At 36.9% G+C, this 21,405-nt stretch overlaps 1 protein-coding gene across 7 annotated transcripts in view; it reads left to right on the top strand.

The window, feature by feature from the left end:
* The window catches only part of LOC117168247 (arfGAP with SH3 domain, ANK repeat and PH domain-containing protein), a 561,385-nt gene that overhangs the window by 466,468 nt on the left and 73,512 nt on the right, over positions 1 to 21,405 (top strand). For 6 of the 7 annotated variants that reach the window (XM_033353739.1, XM_033353743.1, XM_033353745.1 and 3 more), the window contains 2 exons: positions 8,711 to 8,830; positions 12,939 to 13,164. In XM_033353739.1, the coding sequence (XP_033209630.1) occupies positions 8,711 to 8,830; positions 12,939 to 13,164 (346 nt within the window). The remainder of the gene's footprint in view (positions 1 to 8,710; positions 8,831 to 12,938; positions 13,165 to 21,405) is intronic. The other variant, XM_033353740.1, reaches the window with a different exon arrangement.

The following is a 21,405-nucleotide window of genomic DNA, read 5'->3' as shown; positions in this document are numbered from 1 at the left end:
GGAGCTCTTCTTAATATTTTGACACCAAAATCATGTCGATACACCTTACCGACTGCGAGTAAAGCCACCCACGCTTTAACTTGACAGACTGTAGTAACATCAGAACTTCTGGTGTCTGATCCCGTCGTCCCGTAAGTATCTGAAAATTTGGTAAGTCCAGCACTTAAAGATGGATCATATTTAGAACGAAAGAGCGATTTTGAAAAATGAGTGGGAAAATGAGTTCCCAAATTCAGTTGAGTGATTGAGGGTGGGGAGGTCTCCCTCCCCGCTTCAAGAGTTGAAGTTGATTGATTGAAGTTCACTTCAATTTGAGTTTCTGCAGATAATTTTTGCGATATTTCGAATTGAGTTTTAGAAGGTAACTTCTGAGTAAATGCATGTTTAGGTTCAGGATATGATTTCTGAGTCCATTCCGGTTGAATAGTTGAAGTTGAGGGAATTGAGTCGGGTAAATCATCTATAGCAGAAATGAGGTTCTGCCTTGGAATACAAAGAGTGGCGTCGACCCTGAGGCGGCCCTCTTTTAATGGTTTCCCTGACAATGAACTGAATCATAAGTTCGCTTGATCTGGCCATATTTGCCGCAATTATGGCAAAACTTAGTCAATTTTGTTTGACAATTCCTCCAATCTTGGTCGGAGCCACCGCAATTATAGCAAGGTGATTAGGCCTTTGGTTGGATTCTCCATCCTGGAGGTGGACTGCCTCTATTGTGATAAGGGTTAGTTGAGGCCTGCGCCGTACTCGTCTCCTCATGATTCTCGCATCTAGTGTTATTCGGACTGAATCTATTATTATTTCTAGATTTTCCATAAATAAGCGAGCCAGGCTCACCATATGACGAGGCCTTGGCACCTAATTTATCCACCAACTTTATCAACACACTCACCAAGGACTTAAGAGAGGAGCTGGCATCGTTTGAGGTGCTGCGACAAGTATTTATAACAGCTGAGCGAGAAAGTTTAGTATTTTTGGTATAAGCCAATTCAGGGAAGAATTAATCTTCTGGGCTAGGCGGCGAACGCTCTTCATTATCTAAAATCTCCATGCGTTTCACTTCTACTGCCAGCAGCGTTAATTGATTATAATCAGAAAACTCATAGCGGCGAATATACCTTTGAAGGTCTAGTCTCAGATTACGATGGGCTCGGTCCATTTGTTCTTTCATAGTAACCTGCCCTTAAAATTTGAGGAAGAGACCCTGCAAGCATGTTAAAAAAAACCTGCGGTCCTTTCGTCGCGACCCTAATAACGAGTGGCGACTTGTTCTACAAGACGCCACTGATAATTGATGTCTCCATACATCATGAAGTAAGCCGTTTTGAAATGCTGTCAGGTAGGCCAGGCATGACAGTTATATCGAAACCATTGCAGGGGTAACTTATGAAGGATGAATGGAATTCCTATAATTAATTCGCCATCCGTAAGGCCTGAGACCGAACGACCCTCCTCCACTCTCGTCAAAAAATTTTCTGCACTCGTCTCATTATCCCCACTGAAAATGACTCCCCAATTCTTTACTATAATGTCTGCGGATCTATAGTGAGCCCTAGATTGAAAGTGCTGCGTGGGAGGGGGCGTAGCCCTTCTTGACTGAAGGGGATGTGCAAAAATTGACGCATACGGTGGTAGGGTGGACGAAGGCAATTTACAGGTTGAATGCTAATATGGGGGGTTAAATTGCTGTGATTCAGCTGTGCGAGACGTAGACGCCACAGGGTTTGCCCCTACTCCGGGGGCTGCCCCTGCAACACTGAAAAATGCCCGGCGGACCGGCGAAACTTCATTTAACCCCGAGCCTGATTGAACGAATTGTTGAAGCGGTTGAGTTAGGATTGGTTCGAATACCAAAGATGATAGAAAAGTATGAACAACGCGGCTCAAAGAAAGGAGTAGCAGGATGTCGGGAGAACCTGCTCATCGATAGATATGTCTGCAAAGATGCAGCAACCTACCAGCGTGACCTATCGATGGCCTGGATTGATTACCGGTGTCTTTAGGAGGACACCATGAGCCTGCTCCTTTTTTGCCTCACATTATTGCCACTGTCTCTAGCACTTCGCCATTCCGCCAAGGTTTATTTGAAGCAAGAAAAACCTAATGGCATCCTTGAAGACCCTCAGCTGGTCGATAGAAGCGCTATAAGACACCTTTGCGCTGGAGAGACTTATATATACCTGGGCGTGCCACAGAGCCGCATTCAGGATGTGACATCTATAAAGGATACTCTCCAAAGCAGATACAAACGTCTTATCCGGCAGATTTGGTCTTCTGAACTGTCTGCGAGGAGCAAAGTATTTGCAATGAACATGCTTGCCGTCCCGGTAGTGCTCTATTTATTTGGAGTGGTTCTATGGACGAAGAACGAGCTTATCCCTTGATATCAAGATAAGAAAGGTTATGCACATGAACAACAGCATGTATCAGCGCTTCTGTACAAAGCAGTGAAGGACACTGCTGAAACACTCGGACTTAACTTCAGTATTAGGGGTGAACAAAATGCATAAAATCTTATCTATCTCGAGTACTCACTCCTGAAAGCCCGGATTAAGAAAGCACAAGAGAAAAACTTTCGTGAACAGCTCCTCGATGAGGGGATGCACGGTATTTTCCACAAAAGTGTGGAGGATCAGTCAATGTTGTGTGAGCTAACTTTTGCTTTCCTTAAATAACCCGGATTGAAGTCTGGTACGGATGGTTTCATTTTGTCATGCCAAGACGATAGCACAATCTAAAGGCACAATACGGCACTAAGAGTGCCTTATTACCATCTCTGTCACTATTACGGCATCAACCTTAATATCGCTCCTCTAAATGCTCCTAGTGAAATCGAGTCAATTGTCGAGAATGAGAAGTGCCGCATATACTGGAACTTTCTGTTCTCGACAATTGTTTCTGTTGCTCACTTGAGACCTGACATGGTTCTTCTTGACTTCGAGAAGCGAACCAAGCAGGTCCTGAAGGACTTTATATAACTTATGACATCAATGGGCTTCAACCAGTTTCGGCTAGATTTATATAACATGATCCGATGCTTGTTTATTTTTCAGGCCTGTACAGAGAAGCTGCGAAATTCTTCTGGATACCTCTGTGGCGACAGTAATCATCGTAAGCATCAGGTCACTCATGTATTTTATATGGATGAACCGAAGGATCTATGCTTCTGGTAAAAGCCAACTTACGGTTGCTTCTAATATTGTCAGAAAGTATACAGCAGTGATTAGTATGGACTTTGGATTGGATATGTGTGCCCAAATTCATCTGAAGAGAGGAAATATTATTGGCGTTTCCAAGGAACCTTAGCTTCTGGATATAAGTGTCATTAGACATCTTGACACTGGAAAAACCTATACATACTTGAGCGTGCTTTAAAGCCGCATCCAGATATTAAAATCAGTGAAGGAGATTCTCCGAAGCAGACACAAGCATCTTCTTCAAAAAAATTGGACTTCAAATATGTCAGCGTTGGGCAAGGTATGTGCGACTAACATGATTGCCGTCCCGGTTCTACTGAACTCATTTAGAGTGGTTCAATGGAAGAAGAACAAGCTTATGACCCTTGATATCAGCATACGTAAGATTATACATATAAATGAGAGCTTTTATGTCAATTTGTCTGTTCCGCGATTATAAAGCTCACGTCGACATGACGTACAATGACTTCTGAATCTTCAGTGTCTTCATAACCGAATGGTTCTAAATGCAGCTCATATCGTTGCAAATGGTCCGAAAGCAGGAGCTGATTAGAAAAGGTGCTTTCGTTTACAAAGCCGCGGAGGAGGTGGCTGAGACCCTTGGCTTGAATTTTAACATCAGAAGTAAGGAAAGCGCATTAATCTATCCAGATACTTCACCTTTAAAAGTCGAAAAAAAGAAACCAAATATTGAAAAATTTCGGCAACAGCTACTCGACAAAAAAATGCACGGACACGTTTGCAGAAATGTAGAAATACAGTCCTTATCAAAGGAGCGAAACATTGCCCTTCTCGGATCACCAGGGCTTTATTCAGGCCCACTCAAGCGAGAACGACTTATCTCTACAGACATAATACAGCACAAACAGTGCTTTATTACCATCTTTGTCCCTCTTACGGTGTTTTCTTTGGCCCTTCTCTACCGAACACTAAGAGAGATGGATTGAGTTGTCCAAAACGATTAGCGCGATTTGCACGCTGCAAAAACTGAACGCAAATTATTTAGTTAAAGTATTTGTCCTTTTGATATGTACTTGGTAAAAATATGCCAATACTCTTGCGAGATGGATGCAGAAAGCTGTCATCCTTGGATCACTTCGTGTCCTCAAGCCACACGAGGGTTTCGCTTCGGAGAAACTCCTTCACTCATGTTACTACCTGGAGGTGGCTTTAAAGTACGCTCAAGTATGTATAGGTCTCTCCAGTGTCAAGATTTCTAATGACACTTATATCCAGAAGCTAAGGTTCCTTGGAAACGCCAATAATATTTACTCTCTTCAGATGAATTTGCACACTGCAAAGACTGTACGCCAATTATTTGGTTAAAGTGATTAACCTTTTGATCAGTGCATTCAGAAATGCAAATCTTTTACTTTTTCGTAAGCTTGAAGCCATACGTGCTTGCTAAAAATATGCCAAGGCTTTTGCAAGATGGATGCAGAAAGCTGTCATCCCCGGGTCGCTTCGTGTTCTCAAGACACACGAGGGTCCTTATGCCAAAATTCTAATTATACACACACATTTATTATTTACCTGGAATAATTATATTCTTCGAATGAAAATCCAAAATTGTTATCCATTTACACCCATCTCCAACAGTTTACTAGATACTTGCAGAAAATGATAATTTTTTTCTACTTTTTATGGAAAATTGTAATAGCATGTATTCTTTTTTATTTTTACGTTAGCTTCTCTGTACAGGAATGAAAAATAAACAGGCATCAAATCATGTCATATAAATCTAGCCGAAACTGGTTGAAGCCCATTGATGTCATAAATTATATAAAGTCCTTCGGGAGCTGCAGCTAGATTCTTTGTTGATAAAAACAGCTGTGATTATATTAGACAGATAAAATGTTGTTTATTGCCGAATTCTAGTAGAGAGTAGTATTTCTTCCAATAGCCTAAAAGTAATGTGGATATGGGCTGAGGGGTGCATACTAGAGCAATACTAAACCTGGACTGAATCTAATCGGGAAACGGTATTCAGTTGGTATTTCTTTTTATGAGAGGTATCATATGCAACATGTAGTGAAGGTCTTTTCATGCTTTCACTACTAACTAGACAATGTAAAATGTAGGTGATATGCGAATGCTCAAATCAGACGAGCCAGCAATTTCCTGTGCACACATATATCACTCGACCCCTTACGCAGATTTAAACAAGTATTTAATCATTAAAAATGACATTTCACAAAGGCCAGATAGACCCGAACACTAGATACTTCAGAGTAATTAAAAATCGATTCTTAGTATTATGTTTTCCTAACATTATTATTACGTGATATTTTTGAATAATTTCGTAATGTAAAAATTGTAGGTTGTATCCTTACATTAATAATTATAACAAAAATATGAAATAGGCGCAATAGTTATAAAAAAACATGTAGATTAAATATTTTTAGTGTAATTTAGTTACCAATAAATTGATATTTTCCATATGGGCGCCTTTTTATTTCTCTCCTCACCTAAACTACGCACCCAAATAAAAAAGTGAGCTTCATTTATTAAAAATACTCACTATTTTATTATTATTTTGTTAGAATTGTCAGTTTTAAAAATTTCAATGCAATTCATGAAAGGACTTTTAGCCCATTCAATCAAATATTTTAAATTTTGGAAGCCATGTATGATCCTTTATGTAGAATTTTTAATTTTTTACCAAAATTTATAATAAGTGACCCCTGAAACTACTCATTAACCAGGGAGTACGCGCGCGTTGGTTATTTGGACCGATGGTTTTGTATATTTTGAAATACAATATAAATTCGTTCACTATTATGTTTTTCCGGCTAGATATTTATGGTTAAGTTATTTATCTATATGTTTACGCTGCTGTTTAGAGATTTGTGGAAGTTGCCCCTTTCATTACAAGTTTGCATATGCGTCATCGGCCTAATTGACCTTCACGCGCCTACTTACGGTAGTCCTTTTTTTAGTTGGATGCAAAGCACGTGTCACGTCCTAAGCATGGGCAAAATTTTACAAATTTGAAATAATTACGCAACCTTCTCCTGAAAAGCCAAAGTTATAATTTCTAACCCCATAATAATATTCAACAACTCCTAAGGCCACACCTATTTTTTTACCTGAACAGATCCGAAGGGTCTTCATACAAAAGTCTCAACAAAATAAAAAATTTGAGATAAACACCCAAATGACCTTCAAGAAAGCCCCAGTTATATTCCCCACCACACAATAATATTCTAGAGCCCATAATACTACCCCTAATTTCTTACCTGAACAGATCCGAAAAGCCTTCACGTAAACGTCTCAATAAAATAGAAAATTTGAAATAATCACCGAACTCACCTTCAGAAAATCCCAAGTTATATTCCCGACCCCATTAAAATATTCAATAACCCCAAAGACCACCCAAAATTTTGTATTTTAACAGATCCGGAGGGTTTTCACGTAAAAGCCTCAATCAAAATAAAAATTGGAGATAATTGCCTAAATCAACTTCAAAAAAGCCGAAGTTAAATTCCCAACCACACAATAATATTCAACAGCCCCTAAGACTATCCCTGATTTCTTACCTGAACACATCCAAAGAGCCTTCACGTAAACGTCTCAATAAATTGAAAAATTTGAAATAATCACCGAACTCACCTACAGAAAAACGCAAGTCATATTCTCGACCCCGTAATAATATTGAATAACCCCTAGGACCAGCCATAATTTTTTTATTTTAATAGATCCAGGGGGTCTTCGCGTAAAAGCCGCAATAAAATAAAAAATTGAGATAATCACCCAAATCACTGTCAAGAAAGCCCAAGTTATATTCCCAACACCACAATAATATTGAGCAGCCCCTAAGACTACCCCTAATTTCTTACCTGAAAAGACTCGAATATCATTCACGTACACGTCTCAAAAAAATTGAAAATTTGAGATAATTATCCAAATTACCTTCACTTTCAGCGTTTTGCGGTCAGTAAAATGTAAAGTATTATTATAAAAATTATTTTCGCCGAACAAAATATAAAATTGATGTATTAATTATAACATTTGAGTAGAATTATCAAGATGTTTCCCATGATACTGCTTTCGGTCGAAATGACCATCGCGAGACTACTAACGTAACACTAGCAGGCTATCCTACTCCCGGGTTAAACGCTTTTAGTCCAATCTGTCAACTTTTTTCAAGATACGCACCAATTTTGAATTCATTATTTTGAATGTTATATTTTTCATAAAAAAATGCGTAATTAGGGGCCCTGGAAACACCCGAGTAACCATTTTTTGGGCTGATTCTTCGATGTTTTTTAATTTGGCTAATCGTCTGAGTTTTTCGGCCCACTGAGCGCTATTTTGAATCTGCCATTTTGAATTTTTCATTTTGAATTTCTGACTCCAGATTTGAAATCATAGACTGTAAACGTAACCTCACCTTACAACCAGTGTTTGTTACTACACATACTATTACGCCAAAGTATATTACAACTTTTCACTCGCATGCAAAGTAGTGGATGTAAATTTTAAATCGTTTCTAGACCTTCACCTCTCCTTCTTTGTTTCTTTCTATTGAATTTGGATAATAATTGTGGGCTAACACGTGTAAACAGCACGGGAGCTCAGGAGCATGAAAAATATTAAACCTAACACAAACTCATTTAATTAGTTATAACAGAAGGCTGTGGTAAGTAATACTTAGAAATTTGGTATGCGTTCTTTTCTTTATATTTTTTATAATCTTTTTGTAGTTTTCCTTAAAACTTATGATTTTAGTGTTTCCAAATAGGAAGTTATGGTTCTTAACAATGCGATATAAGTTTAGAGTAGTTTTTCTTCATTCATGTAATTTAGGGCTTAGAATAAATTGAATAAGCTTTCTCTTCCCACGAGTTATCGTGCTGCATATACATGTTGGCCCAGAATTATTATTCAACAGTGGTACACGGAAACACGGAGAGAGGGGGAAAGATCCACAACACTTTCAAACATTTATTTAAAACTGTTTTGGATACTGGTGAAAGTGACAATGTATCTTAGCATAATAGTATTTGTTATAACGCACATTGATTTTGAGGTAAGGTTATATTTATCTACATAATAATCAATCTTGACATTTCTTTAACATCTATGTTATTTGTGGTAATTAACTGTTTGTAAAAATCTTCATAAGGAGTCGAGCGAAAACTGTATTTTATTGTACCTAGGAGGCTCTCTATTGGAGGGCGAAAACTTGTTGACATGTAAAGAGGTTAAAATACAATTATCGTAGAAATAGCAAATATTTTTCAATGTATGTGAAAAATGAAACAAATAGTTCAGTTAATGATGAAATTTTCTAAAAGGCATCAGAGGTTAAATTGTAAGCCACTTTCGTACCATATGTATTTAAGAACCCAAAGGAAACAGTATCAAAATAAAATATTACGAAAGCATTATTTCTTAATCACATTAACGAAGCAAGCACTCTTAAATATATTACTTCCGAAAGGAGTAAAAATAATTTTGTGGTTTCTGCAATATTTCTGTTATTGAATATATATTATTGCAATTTTCAGCTAAGCCACGCTATCCAAAGACAAAAAAGTCTGCTTGATAATGTAAACATTGATTGGAATCTCTCGCATGACGAAGGCTCCACCGATTTCTCTGATGATGAGACAATCATTGAGGATAGCGTAAGTAAAATTGAATGTATTTTTCAGATTAAAAGGTGTATGTTTTTATAGAAATTATTTTATTTAGAAACTGAACGTATAACACAGGACCAAAAAAGGTGGTTGTTTCGAGGGATCAGAGTATGGTACCTATACGTATTTTGAGGCGCTGAACACGAATCTGACATCAGTTTTTCCCAGCACGTTAGGATTTTCCCCAAGATGCGGAAAATTCCTGTTAAATCCACATTTCTGGGTATAAATTACCCTTGTTATTAAAATCATCTGGAAACAGATCAGAGTATAATATTTTTATGTTTTTTGGTTATCTAAATACGAATATGTCATTAGTTTACCCTCATCCCGTCAGTGTTTTACACTAGAAGCGAAAAATTACTTAGAAAATCAGCTTTCTTATAAATGGAATACTCATGGTATTAAATTCATCTGGAAGGCGGCCCGACATCACCCTTATTACATTGAACATCAGCCATACAATGTAGCCAGGTCTTAGTAGGAGTGAATCGAATCTGAGTTATCCTTCATTAGCTCTATGGAGTGGTTTTCTTCTTCTCTTTGTTCCTTCTCTCACAATCTCTTTTGAACATCCCGCAGAAGTCTGCCATTATAGGCTCATCCCATCGACCTTGATATCAACGCTCCTCTGTCTTGATATTCTGATAGAATCGCTCTCCCTGCTCCTCACTGAAATCTCCGCAGTTGCTTGAAAAGTAATCCAAATGTGCATGAAGAAAATGCAATTTGGGATTCATCAAACAACCTAGTTTCCTGAAGTTTTCAACCATAGCAGACACTATCTCCCTGTAATTTTCACTTCTGTTATTACCTGGAAAGTGTTGTACAACTTTCTTGAAACTGACCCATGCCGTCTTTTCAGCACCATTCGTTACGTCCATAAATTTGTCATCCTTCATTATTTTGCGAATTCGTGGACCATTAAAAATACCTTCTTTCAGTTTATTGTCAGAAATAGCTGGAAATTTATGACCTAAATAAGCAGAGCATTGACCGTCTTTGTCTAGTGCTTTAAAAAATTGTTTTATCAATTCATGCTGTATATGAAGGGGCGGCAGAAGTATTTATGCAGGATCGAAAAGTTGTTCGTTTATCACATTGTGTGAGTCTGGAACCAACTTCGATCAGGCGTCCAATCAATCGGCTTATAATGATTTCTCCTATCTCTGCAATCTCAGAGATATAAATAGCATGGGAATTTAGTATAGCCCGATTGTTGCCCAAGAATCGTAAATAAAATTTTGAAATCCTCACAAATCTGCCGATTATGCTCTTCATACTTAATTTTCTTCAGAACTACTTCAATATTAACATATTCTTCTTTCAATACTGTTGAGTGCGCTACTGGTATCGGTGCATATTTGTTCGTACCATGGAGCAACACTGCCTTTAGAATAAGATTTAATGAATATATAAACAGCCTCCATTCTTCAACTCTGTACGAATTTGTCTTTAGTTTATTTATCAAGCCTTTCACATCGATACAATAAACTAGATCTGCATCCCGCGAGAAATACTTTCTGAACTCCGTATCTCTATCTCGGTAAAAAGAGACTTTCTTTTTACTAGATAGCAAGTTATTCTTCTTCAAAGTTGAGGCTAGTAACTCGGCTCTGTGTTTCGATAACCCTAAATTCCGAATCAAATCATTAAGTCCATGTTGTGAGAAGTTTTGTGTTACAGAAAGGCTAGATGGAGAGTAATCCTCATCATCTACAGAACTTGTTACATAATCCGTTTCTTAACATCTCTCGTACTCTTGTTCTGAATAGTCTTCACTTTCCACTTCACTGATCGATGCAATGATTTCAGATACGACTTCTACTATATTCTCAGCATTATCAGATAAAAGCATCGGCTTTGTTACGCTGGAAACATTTGCGTAAAGTATTTGAGAAATATTGCGACTATTGAATCCTGCAACATTCGTCATACAGAAATAACAAACTTGCTCGCCTTTCGGTTGTCGCCATCTAATGGGCGGCTTGAATTTTAAGTTTGATCGATCCTCTTTTTCATTTCATAGGCTCAACGAAATATAACAAGTGCTACATATTAAATGCGGGAACCATTCCATTTCATGATAAGTCACCTTAAAACCAAATCAATTTCTATAAATACTTTTCATCTTGTCTGAAAACTTTCTCAGATTGCTATTCATTTTATACTCACCACAAATATAGCAAAACGATTGACGCTTGCTATCTCATTTGGGGAAAGAACATGTTTTGGAGCATTTCACTGTTCAAAGCAGATTTTAAAATTTGTTTGTTGGATCCATAAGAGTATGAAAAATCCTGCACGATAGCGATCCTGTGCCGATCGCAGGTGAGTCTACCGTCCTTGGGGTGATAACCCTCATACCTCCCTAGGTCTAAGTATGCGGGCTTTCCGACTTTGACGAGCACATAGTCAACTCGTCGTTGGACACGTTACAGCTTCATCCTCGCAACCCAACGCCCTCTGCAGGACAGTGTGCCTAATAACGCTGGAGGCAATTGCCTTAGTGGACTGGAAAACAAATAATTTTACACATCCCTTTTCAGGGCAGTTGTCATCGTACCCTGCATCTTCCAAGGTAGCAGACTCAAATAACACTTGTGAGTTTTCAGTTGCAACTGTACCATTTGAAATTAACTAGAAATAGGGGTTTTTTATGAGTCCAAATTCGTATTTAGCAACTAAAATTTAAAAAGATACTATACTCAGCCCGCTTTCCACATAAATTCACACCCAGTGGTAATCCGGTACACGAAAATCTGCTTTTTAAGGAATCTTCTGCATCTAATGGAAAATTCATACATGCAGGGGAAAATAAAGATCACGTTCGTATTCAGTGTCCCAAAATACACCATGATATCGTATTCGGATCGCTTTCCACATTAATTAAACAACCAGGGTAACTTGCTACACGAGAAACCTGCCTTCCTAAGGAACTCACCACATCCACGGGCAAACCTTGAGGTATTGAGCAAAATCCGAGTTTCTAAGGAAATTTCCGCATCTTGGGGAACACCCTGACGTCCTTAGCGAAAACTAATGCTACATTCGTATCTAAACACAAAAAATATAAATATATCATGCAAACGATTGCAAGAACAAGAGTTACTTCATACACGACAAAACTGATTTTCTAAGGAATTTTCCGAGTCTAGGGAAAACCCCTGAGGAACTGGGGGTAAACTAATGTCAGATTCGTATTCAACACACCACAATACATGTAGATATCATGGCTGACCTGTTTCGAGATGATATCAATACTAAGGGTAATTTCATACCGGAAAATACTAATCTTCTATGAAATTTTACTCATCAAGGGGGAAACCCTGAAGGGCTGGGAGGAAACCATTGTTAGATTCATACTTAGCGCACCAGAATACATAAATATATCATGCTCTTTTCTGTTTACAGACGATTTAAATACCAGGGAAAATTTCATATAAAAGAAATGTGATTTTCTAGGGAAATATCCACGTGTAGGGGAAAAGTATAAGCTTGGCGAAAACTAATGCAAAATTCGTACTCAAAGCCCAAAAATATTAATGTAACATGCTCGGATCTGTTTCCAGACGATTCCAATAACAAGGGTTAATTCATACCGGACAAAGATGATTTTATAGGCAATTTTCCGCGTTCAGGGGAAAATCCTGACGTGCTGGAGAAAAACTGATATCAGATTCGCATTCGGCGCCCCACAATACGTGTAGGTACCATACTGTGATCTCTCGCACAACCCAATTTTTGTGTGAGCCTGTGATAATTTTTCCTAGGTATTCATTTTGCGAATTAAACCATTTAATGAGCAATATGGAATGAAAACGTAGGGAATATAATTATAAAGAATGCAATTATAAAGAATATATTAATGAATAACATGAATTATTGTTAGTTAAAATTAATTAAAAATTACGACTTCCGCTTAAATTGAAAAAGAAAATATAAAAATAAATACATTTTATTGGGTCTTTCTTTATGGCTTTTATAAATCAAGGAAAAGATTGAGTAATTTTGATCTTGGCTGTGCACCCAGCACATTCCTTCAATTCCGTGCACCCTCTTAAGTTGTCGTCCATTTTTCACTATTTATTTCTAGTCTTACCGACCACAGAATGGTTGCCTGACTCCGGAAAAAAAATGCCGAAGTAGGCCACCTTCGTACGCGGGCGGTGGAATCACAAAACCTGGAGATTCTCCAATAACTCTGCGAAGTCGCAGTAGCACATGCGATAGTTTCCAAAGTGGATCATCACCAAATCCTTGCACAAGTAGACAACAGATGCCACCACCGCCTCCTCCACACATAAGGAAACCCATTGTCGGTAAGTCTCGATTTCATTTCAAAATTCTCTCGTATTTACGGTAAAAAACTTCGGTATAGTATTTATTGTTAGTTTCATTCAGAATCTTTCAAGTATTTGTTTCTTGTTCATGGCTCAGATTGACTACAAGATTTGAGAAAATTCGTATTTGTCTCATTTAATTACAACACTCTACTAAAAAAAATGCAGGAATCGTCAGAACAAAAGTGAGGACTTCTGATTATTTCTGACCACTTTTTTTACGTTTCTCGACAGAAATCGTCAGGAAAAGTCAGAATTCATGAGAAAATTTTTAGAGATCTATCAGAGGTTCTACAGATAGTGCTCTTATTACGGGTCCGAGAATAGAATGCGTGAAAACCTAATCCCTTTTATATTTCCCAGGTTATTTATATTAATAATTCACATCCATTTATGCATATTCTATTCTCACTTATATTTATTAATTAATATTTATATACTAAATGACTATAAAAGTTAATCTCAGAATGTCCATTTTGACTTATCTCTTTCTCTTTACAAGATACATTATATTTATCCTAATTTTAAGTTTGTTAGTAAAATTTTTAGGCATCTGAAATAATTGGAAGCTGTAGATTCTGAATTTCTCAATTTTGAACCTGTATATGCAACACTGTAAAAAATATATTTAAGACTTGTAATCCTTTCTGGTTCGCCCACTGGCGGTCCTAGCTGATGAGCTATCTCAGACATGTCAGGAATGTTCAGGATTTTGAGAAATGATTAGAAGTTCTGACAATTTTTTACGATTTCTGACTTTTTTTAGTAGGGAAAATTCGCATAGAATTTCAAAAAAATTCATGCAACATTTTTAAAGATAATCCAAAATCGGTATGCATCAGCTACTAAAATAACAACAATTTTGTACCATATTAAAGAAGAATATAATAAGAAAAATTGGTTTCTCTTTAAATTTCACAGCTAGAACGCTCCGACTCAAGTCGAGAAATTGGAAAGCAGATCTTTAAACATGCATGTACGAAATAATGATTAAAAGCAGTTTAAAATCTTAAATTAATTAAATTAAATATTACAACCTTTTCAATAATTAAGATTTTGTAGGTGTATCTTTATAACACTGATATTAAATCATTCAAAATAAATCAGCAACACATGAGTTGACCACCCCGTGGGTTATAATTTCTAAAAAATCTTATAATTTCGTTTTCATTTACTTTCTATCGTTTTTTTAAAATGTTTATACATTAGCAAAAGAATGACATAACTTAAAAATTGTCAGAGAAAAGCATATTAAGTATATGGGTTATTTTTTACGCAGAGGGCCCTTTTGAAAAAAAGTATATTAAAAAAAAATTTTTGTCAAACTGATTTTTTTACATGTATATTAGCTTTATTACTATTCAAACGTGGACTTAGAAAAGCATTCAGACTACACATTTTTTTGAAAGGCTGTAGAGCCTTTGAACGCGCACCGATTTTCCATTTTTCTTGTAACTAGAATTAGTCGTAAATGAAGTACATAAAAGAATGCAATTAAATGTTTATACGTGAGGAATAGTATAATAAAAAATAGATATTAGATACAAAAAAGGATTTTTTTGCAATTCATGGAGTAAGAAAATATTTTAACTAACGTTTTTAAATAAAAATGAATCCATTTTTTATTATAACTTAAGGCTAAACTTTTTTTATCAGCTAAGATAAATTATTGTTTACCATAAGTGTATTGGGACACTATGTTTTGTTTTCAAAAACCCATTTAATTAACTTAAAAAATTTATTTAATAATTTCGTATCGTTTTTATGACTTAATTTAATATCCTTCTAAAGTTAAAAAATAACATTACCTATACTTATGGTGAAAAATCATGTTTGTTCACGTAATAAAAAAATGTATGTTTCGTTCCATGCAATTGGTATTATTACTTGAATCTTGGCTGTCAGACATCTTGAAAACCCACGTCACAACACGAAATATCTAATGGGTGCTGCAATTAAAATTTTTTGTTTTTTCACTTTTGGAACTACAAAAATTGTATTATTTTAACTTATTAATTGTATTGTTGTCTATTTTTATGATTGTGTTATTTTTACTATAATCTTTTATAACTATATCTAAATTATTTATTCGAAAAACTTCCTTTGCATTGATTTCCTGCAAAGTTTTTTTTTCAGAAGGTTTCAATTTATTATCACCCAGCCCTGACAAGCCAAAAGTAAGGTCACAGCTATGGATGTTACGTTGACGGAAAACAACACAGACAGTATTTCGAAAGTTTTAAAGTAAAATGAATTTAAAATTACTTTGACAAAACATTTTCTGTCGCTCTGAAATAAATTGTTATCTTTTATTTTGAAACTTTTGTTAAGAAATATAAAATTTATTGCGAATTATGTCGATGGATACCAATAAAAATATGTAAACAGTGGGCAGAAAGATCCATAGATGTTTTTAAAACGTCCTAAAGACGTCCTAAGTAAGGCCAAATAACTTTCTAAAAACATTCAATGTTCCAAAGACGTTTTTAGTATGTATTTGGAATTTAGGATATTTTTGGAAGTTTTTTCAATCTTGTGTTCAAAAAACGTGCTTTTCGACGTTTCAAAAACGTCTTTAAATTTTATGCCCACTGGGAAGAATTTTTTTGAACTTTTTTTTATTTGCGTGGAATGTTCGTAATGTTTACACTCTAAACTTAGAGGATGACTAGCGAGATGTTTTTTCTTCAATCTGACGTCCAAGTACGACCTAAAAAGGTATTCCTAGTTAATGAATGACGGTTGTTTATGTATGAACGTAACTTCAAAAATATTTTGGAAGACACTCATATTTTCGTACATATATAGTGTACATTTAATTAAAATTCGAGTTAAAATTAAAATATTAATGATAAAAATTGTACTTTTTGCGTCCAAATTGAAGATTCTGTTAAGCGTGACTCGCATAGAACGAAAATCTTTTATTGGCAGATTAAAAACACTCTCGCAAAAGACGTTTATTCATTCAGTAGGCAACTATCTTTAATTTCTATGAACTAAATACTAGACCTTAGAGTAATAGAGACAGAGAGGAACCAACGTCAGCGCAAACGTCAGCAAGGCGGCAGGGCGAGTAGGTGCAAGGAACGCGAGTAGAGCGCCAGCGAAGCTCGACGCGCGCATTTCCCTCCACGGAGTTCTTGCCCTTTCTGCGCCACACCCACGCGTAGTTTTCTATAAAAGGACGCGCACTAGCCCAGCACGTCAGTTGTTTGGGAACCGGATACCAGCACCCATGCAAAAACTGTACACCTGGTTACCAGGCCTAGGTTTGGATTGCAAGCCGTTTCCTTCCCTTTCGATAACCAAACGCAACTATCTCTCTCGTCGTGGAACCTACCGCTGATTAACAGACCTAGGTTTCACAAATATTTTTATACGCCATGTGGAATATAACACAGGACCACAAAAAATTGAGTTGAGGGTGCCCTAAACTGGACTAAGTGGATTGTACGTTTTTTGGGTCGCTGAAGCTAAATCCGAAGCTTGTTTAGCTTCATCACGTCAGCATTTTTTCTAATCTCAAAAAACAGCTAGAAACTATAGAACCCAACAATATCAACCCTTAAGCCATACAACCCTATGCTTCATAGCTCAATAACCTTGAGGTCGGAATCCTATAACTCTAAAACCTATAACCTCAAAATTTAAAACCACAAAACTCATAAAGCTCAAATTCCAATAAACCCAAAATGCAGCAAAAAAAACTTAGACGCAAATCTGAAACCTCCATTTCTGGGTCTGTTTTGAGTTTCGGGCCGGACATTTTTAGCTGGAGTCGGTACTGAGGTAGTAGCGTGATGTCTCTTTGTTGAGCATACTCGGACCCTTTTTCCTGCGAGTTCAGTGTCAACCATGGTTCTGGCGAGTTTAGTCATTTCAATTCTTAAACCAGTTTAATGAAGTGTGCTATTTAAGACCATTTAATATTTTAGTATTTCTAATTTAAAGTCAGTATTTGATGGGCCACGCTGCATACAGGCGTTTATTGGCTTAAACTACTTGTATACCCATAACTCGTGTCCCTGTAGAAGATTTTAGTCCAGTTTGTTCCGAAAGTAGCTCTAGAAAAAAAGTCAGTGAATACGGGCTAAGTGCCACAATGCTTGCTGGCGTAAGTGCCATGATTCATAGTGTCATGTCACCGCGGCCTCGTTAACTTTTATGTGTTAAAATTTAAGCTTCTGATGCGCGCCGATATTTCGCGAGGGCTTTCTCGCCCATGTTTATCTTTTTAATACGCTATTTTTGCGATTCAATAGACCTAACTAATAGCTCAAAAGAGCTTTTTTGATTTTTTCTTCATTTTAAAAATGAAACAGTTGCGCAACTTTATATGTGTAAAAAATGAGACACTCTGGTGCGCGCCCATCTTAGGCCAGGGCTTTTTCGCACATGGTTATATTTTTAATGTGCTCTTTTTGGGATTCAAAAGAGCTAACTAATAGCTCAAAGGTACTTTCTTGTTTCTTTTATTTTTTATTAAAAAATAAAACATTACGCAACTTTTCATACAAGATAATCAGATTTTATGAGGACACGCTAGTCCTTTGACAAAGGTTTTTCCACAGAAGAATGCTTCTTACAGGATGTTCATTTCATGGTTCGATAAAGCCTAGCAATACCTTGAAACGTTTTTGCATTTTTTTGTTTAACATTTTTTGCGTGAAAGTTAGATACTTTTTTATTTTTCCTGTAAAATTCGGATTTTGGCACTTACGCTCGTAGGCAGTGCGCCCCTTCATTTCTTTTGCTTTCGGTTTTCGTTAAATGATTTTCCCGACTCGATCGTCTTCTGGTATTGTGGGAAGTGACGAATCGGATGACATGACTTTCGGTTGCATCGGGATCGATCGTTCGTGAACGATCGTGGTTGTATCTTCCGAAGGCTACATGTCTTCTAATTTTTCAAAACAAACGAAACATTTTTTGGTACAAAGCGCTTTCTGGTTCGATTCGGGGACACCTCATTTGGATTACAGTGAACAGGTCTTTGTGCGGGAGTAGTAACAGAAACTCTCTGGTGTTACACCGAAAAAATATGCAACTATATTAGTTCAATAATACCTTGGACTAATACGCTTCCCATAAATTAGAACTCTGTAGGTAAAAAAGTCAAACTGGATCTATTAAAATAATTTGTAATTTTATCGGTTTCAGTAAAGAGCCGACGCTATAACAATACCGAACTACATCGATTAAATAAGTATTGAAATGCAGCAGTTCTTCATGTAGATCTCGCAACATTCATAAGTTGAATATCAGCTGTTCTAAAACATCGAGCACACACTGTTCAGCTTTTGTATCGGGTACGTAACGAAATTTGAATCACAGCGCGTCGGTAAGATAGAACTTTACGATTCAAAATACTAGACGCGCTTCGCTTGAACAACGAGCAGCTGCGATTCTGATCATGTGCAAACGGTGTTGTTCCACGTATGAAATGCTCACATTGAAGTATCAAACGGCAAAGCAAAACCCGACCCGTTCAATGTTTACATACGCGAAATCTAGGCGTCTAAACAGCAGTGCGTCGATATAGATATACTCGCTATGCTTCGCTCCATTCGACTCTGCTGGTTCGAATGTCGACGAACAGCGAGGATTCAAAAAATCTGTAACAATAAAAAATGGTAAGTCGAGGACCCGGGTACGACGGATCGTACAGTAGTTCTTTAAAATGTCATCCACGAGAACTTTTTTGCAATTTAAATTTTGTTTATAATTAAAGCAATTACAAATGGTGCGTTGCCGACCCGGATACGCAGGAACGTGCACCAGATAGTTAAATACGAATTCTACAAGAACTTTGTCAAAATTCAAATTTTTCCAATACCCAAAATAACTACCAACAGTGAGGCGACGACTCTGGTGCGCCGGATCGTGCACCAGTTCATTTTATACGTCATCTACGCAAACTCTTTGAAATTTACATCTTGTCACTAATCGAAGCAATTAAAAATGGTAAGTCGATGACCTGGGTGCGCAATATCGTGCACCAGGTAGTTTAATACGTATTCTACAAGAACTTATTCATAATTTAAACTTTTCCAACATCAAAAGTAGCTGCTTATATTGAGGCGACGACCCGGGTGCGCCGGATAGTGCACCAGGTCATTTAAAACGTTATCTATTAAAACTTGTTCAAAATTCAAGTTTTTCCAACTCTCAAAATAACTATCAATGGTTAATCGACGAACCGGTTGGCCAAACTGAAATTTCTAAGAGTTCTCGTAGATGGCGTTTTAAATCACCCGTTTCAACATCCATCGCACCTGGTTCGTCGCCTCATCATTGGTAATTTTTTTTGGTGTTGACATAATTTGAATTTTAAAGAATTATATGTAGAATTCGTGTTACAGTTCCTGGTGTACGATCCTGCGCACCTGGATCGACGACTCACCATTTGTAATTGTCTTAATTATTGACAAAATTTAAATTTCAAAAAAGTTCTCGTGGATGACGTTTGAAAGGATCTGTAGCACATTCCTGCATACCCGGGTCGTCGACTCACCATTTGTAATTGTTTTGGTTATTGACCAAATTAAAAATTTTTCAAATTTCTCGTAGATGACGTTTGAAAGGACCTGGTGCACGATCCTGCACACCCGGGTCGTCGTCTCACTATTTATAGTTGTTTTGGTTACGGACAAAAATTAAATTTCCAAAAAGTTTTCGTAGATGACCTTCTAAATGTCCTGGTGCGCTATCCGGCGCACCCGGGTGGTCGACTCACCATTGAGTTATTTTGGGTATTGGAAAAATTTGAATGTTGAAAAAGTTCTTTTAGAATACGTTTTAAATTACCTGGTACACGATCCATCGCATCCGGGTCGTCAACTCATTATTTGTAACTAATAATGATACAAAAAAATGTTTACAAAAAGTCGTTTTTTTTCAACAGAACAACTTTTAGCAAAAATTAATGAAATTGATTTTTTTTTGTGATAATAATGTTGGTTTAAAGAACGTTTATAACACGTTTTTACGATGAGTCGATACAATTAAATGGAGATTTGCCATGCAGTAATATTTTGTTATGAAAATGACTCCAGCGGATCAAATGTACAAGCTCAAAATTGTTATTTTTATAAATTAATAAACTGCACTTTTAAAAATTTAGACGCTCGTATTCGTATATTTTACCGCAAAACGCAGTTATGCGCAACCCGCAAACGCAGGACATACCAGGTTAGATTAACAATCCGTTTGCATTGTGCATTGCGAACAATCTAAATCTTCATTCGATCAGCTGGCGTTCCTTGATTGCTCCGATAGTGTTCTATATCTGCCACTATATCAATACAGCAATACATTGAATGGGTCGGGTTTCGCTTTGCCTGAATTAGCGCCGTTTGATACTTCAATGTGAGTATTTCATGCGTGGATCTGCACCGTTTGTATATGATTAGAATCGCAGCTGCTCGTTGTTTAAACAAAGCGCGTCTAGTATTTTGAATCGTAAAAGTTCTATCTTACCGATGCACTGCGATTCAGATTTCGTTACGTACCCGATACAAAAGTGGAACAGTGTATGTTTCGTTGCTTTACAACAGCTGATATTGAACTTATGAATGTTGCGAGTTCTACATGAGGAACTCCTCCATTTCAATACTTACTTAATCGATGTCCAAGGTATTATTGAACTAATATAGTTACGTATTTTTTTCGGTGTATTTGTAATCGACTTCAACCTGGGCTGGACGTGATTCCTTCGTTGTCCCACGCCAGTCCACGATTAATTAACAAGTCTTAGAAGAAGATCATAGTGATTCGAAGGAAGTATTTATGGCGTTTTCAATCAATAATAAATGACAGCAGTGAACAAACTGCTAAACACCCTCAAGTACCTAATATTATAATTAATATTGTAATATTATACTCCACTGGCGGTTATAAGTCTTTAGTTTCAAGCATAATTATAATAGCACGTATCCAGAACAAATCAATAGATATTTGTTAAAAGAACCCATCAATAAGCTGATCAATAAGCCTTCCTCGCTTCGCCTGGCACACATGTCCATATCCTTCGCCTTGCCTCTGAATGCCAGCCTCTGCCTCAGCAGTTACCATTAAAAACTTACCTAGTCATTAGTTACAACATTTACAATTTCGCTCATATGTACTTCCTCTCCTCTTTACAACCTTACCCTTGCTATTCCTCTTCCTCCTTCCTTCACTTTTTCTCTATTTCACCCAACACCCCCTTCACCCATGCAA

Source organism: Belonocnema kinseyi, chromosome 2, assembly GCF_010883055.1.
Source record: "Belonocnema kinseyi isolate 2016_QV_RU_SX_M_011 chromosome 2, B_treatae_v1, whole genome shotgun sequence".
In the NCBI taxonomy this organism is placed as follows: domain Eukaryota; kingdom Metazoa; phylum Arthropoda; class Insecta; order Hymenoptera; family Cynipidae; genus Belonocnema; species Belonocnema kinseyi.
This window is presented reverse-complemented; position numbering and strand designations above follow the sequence as displayed.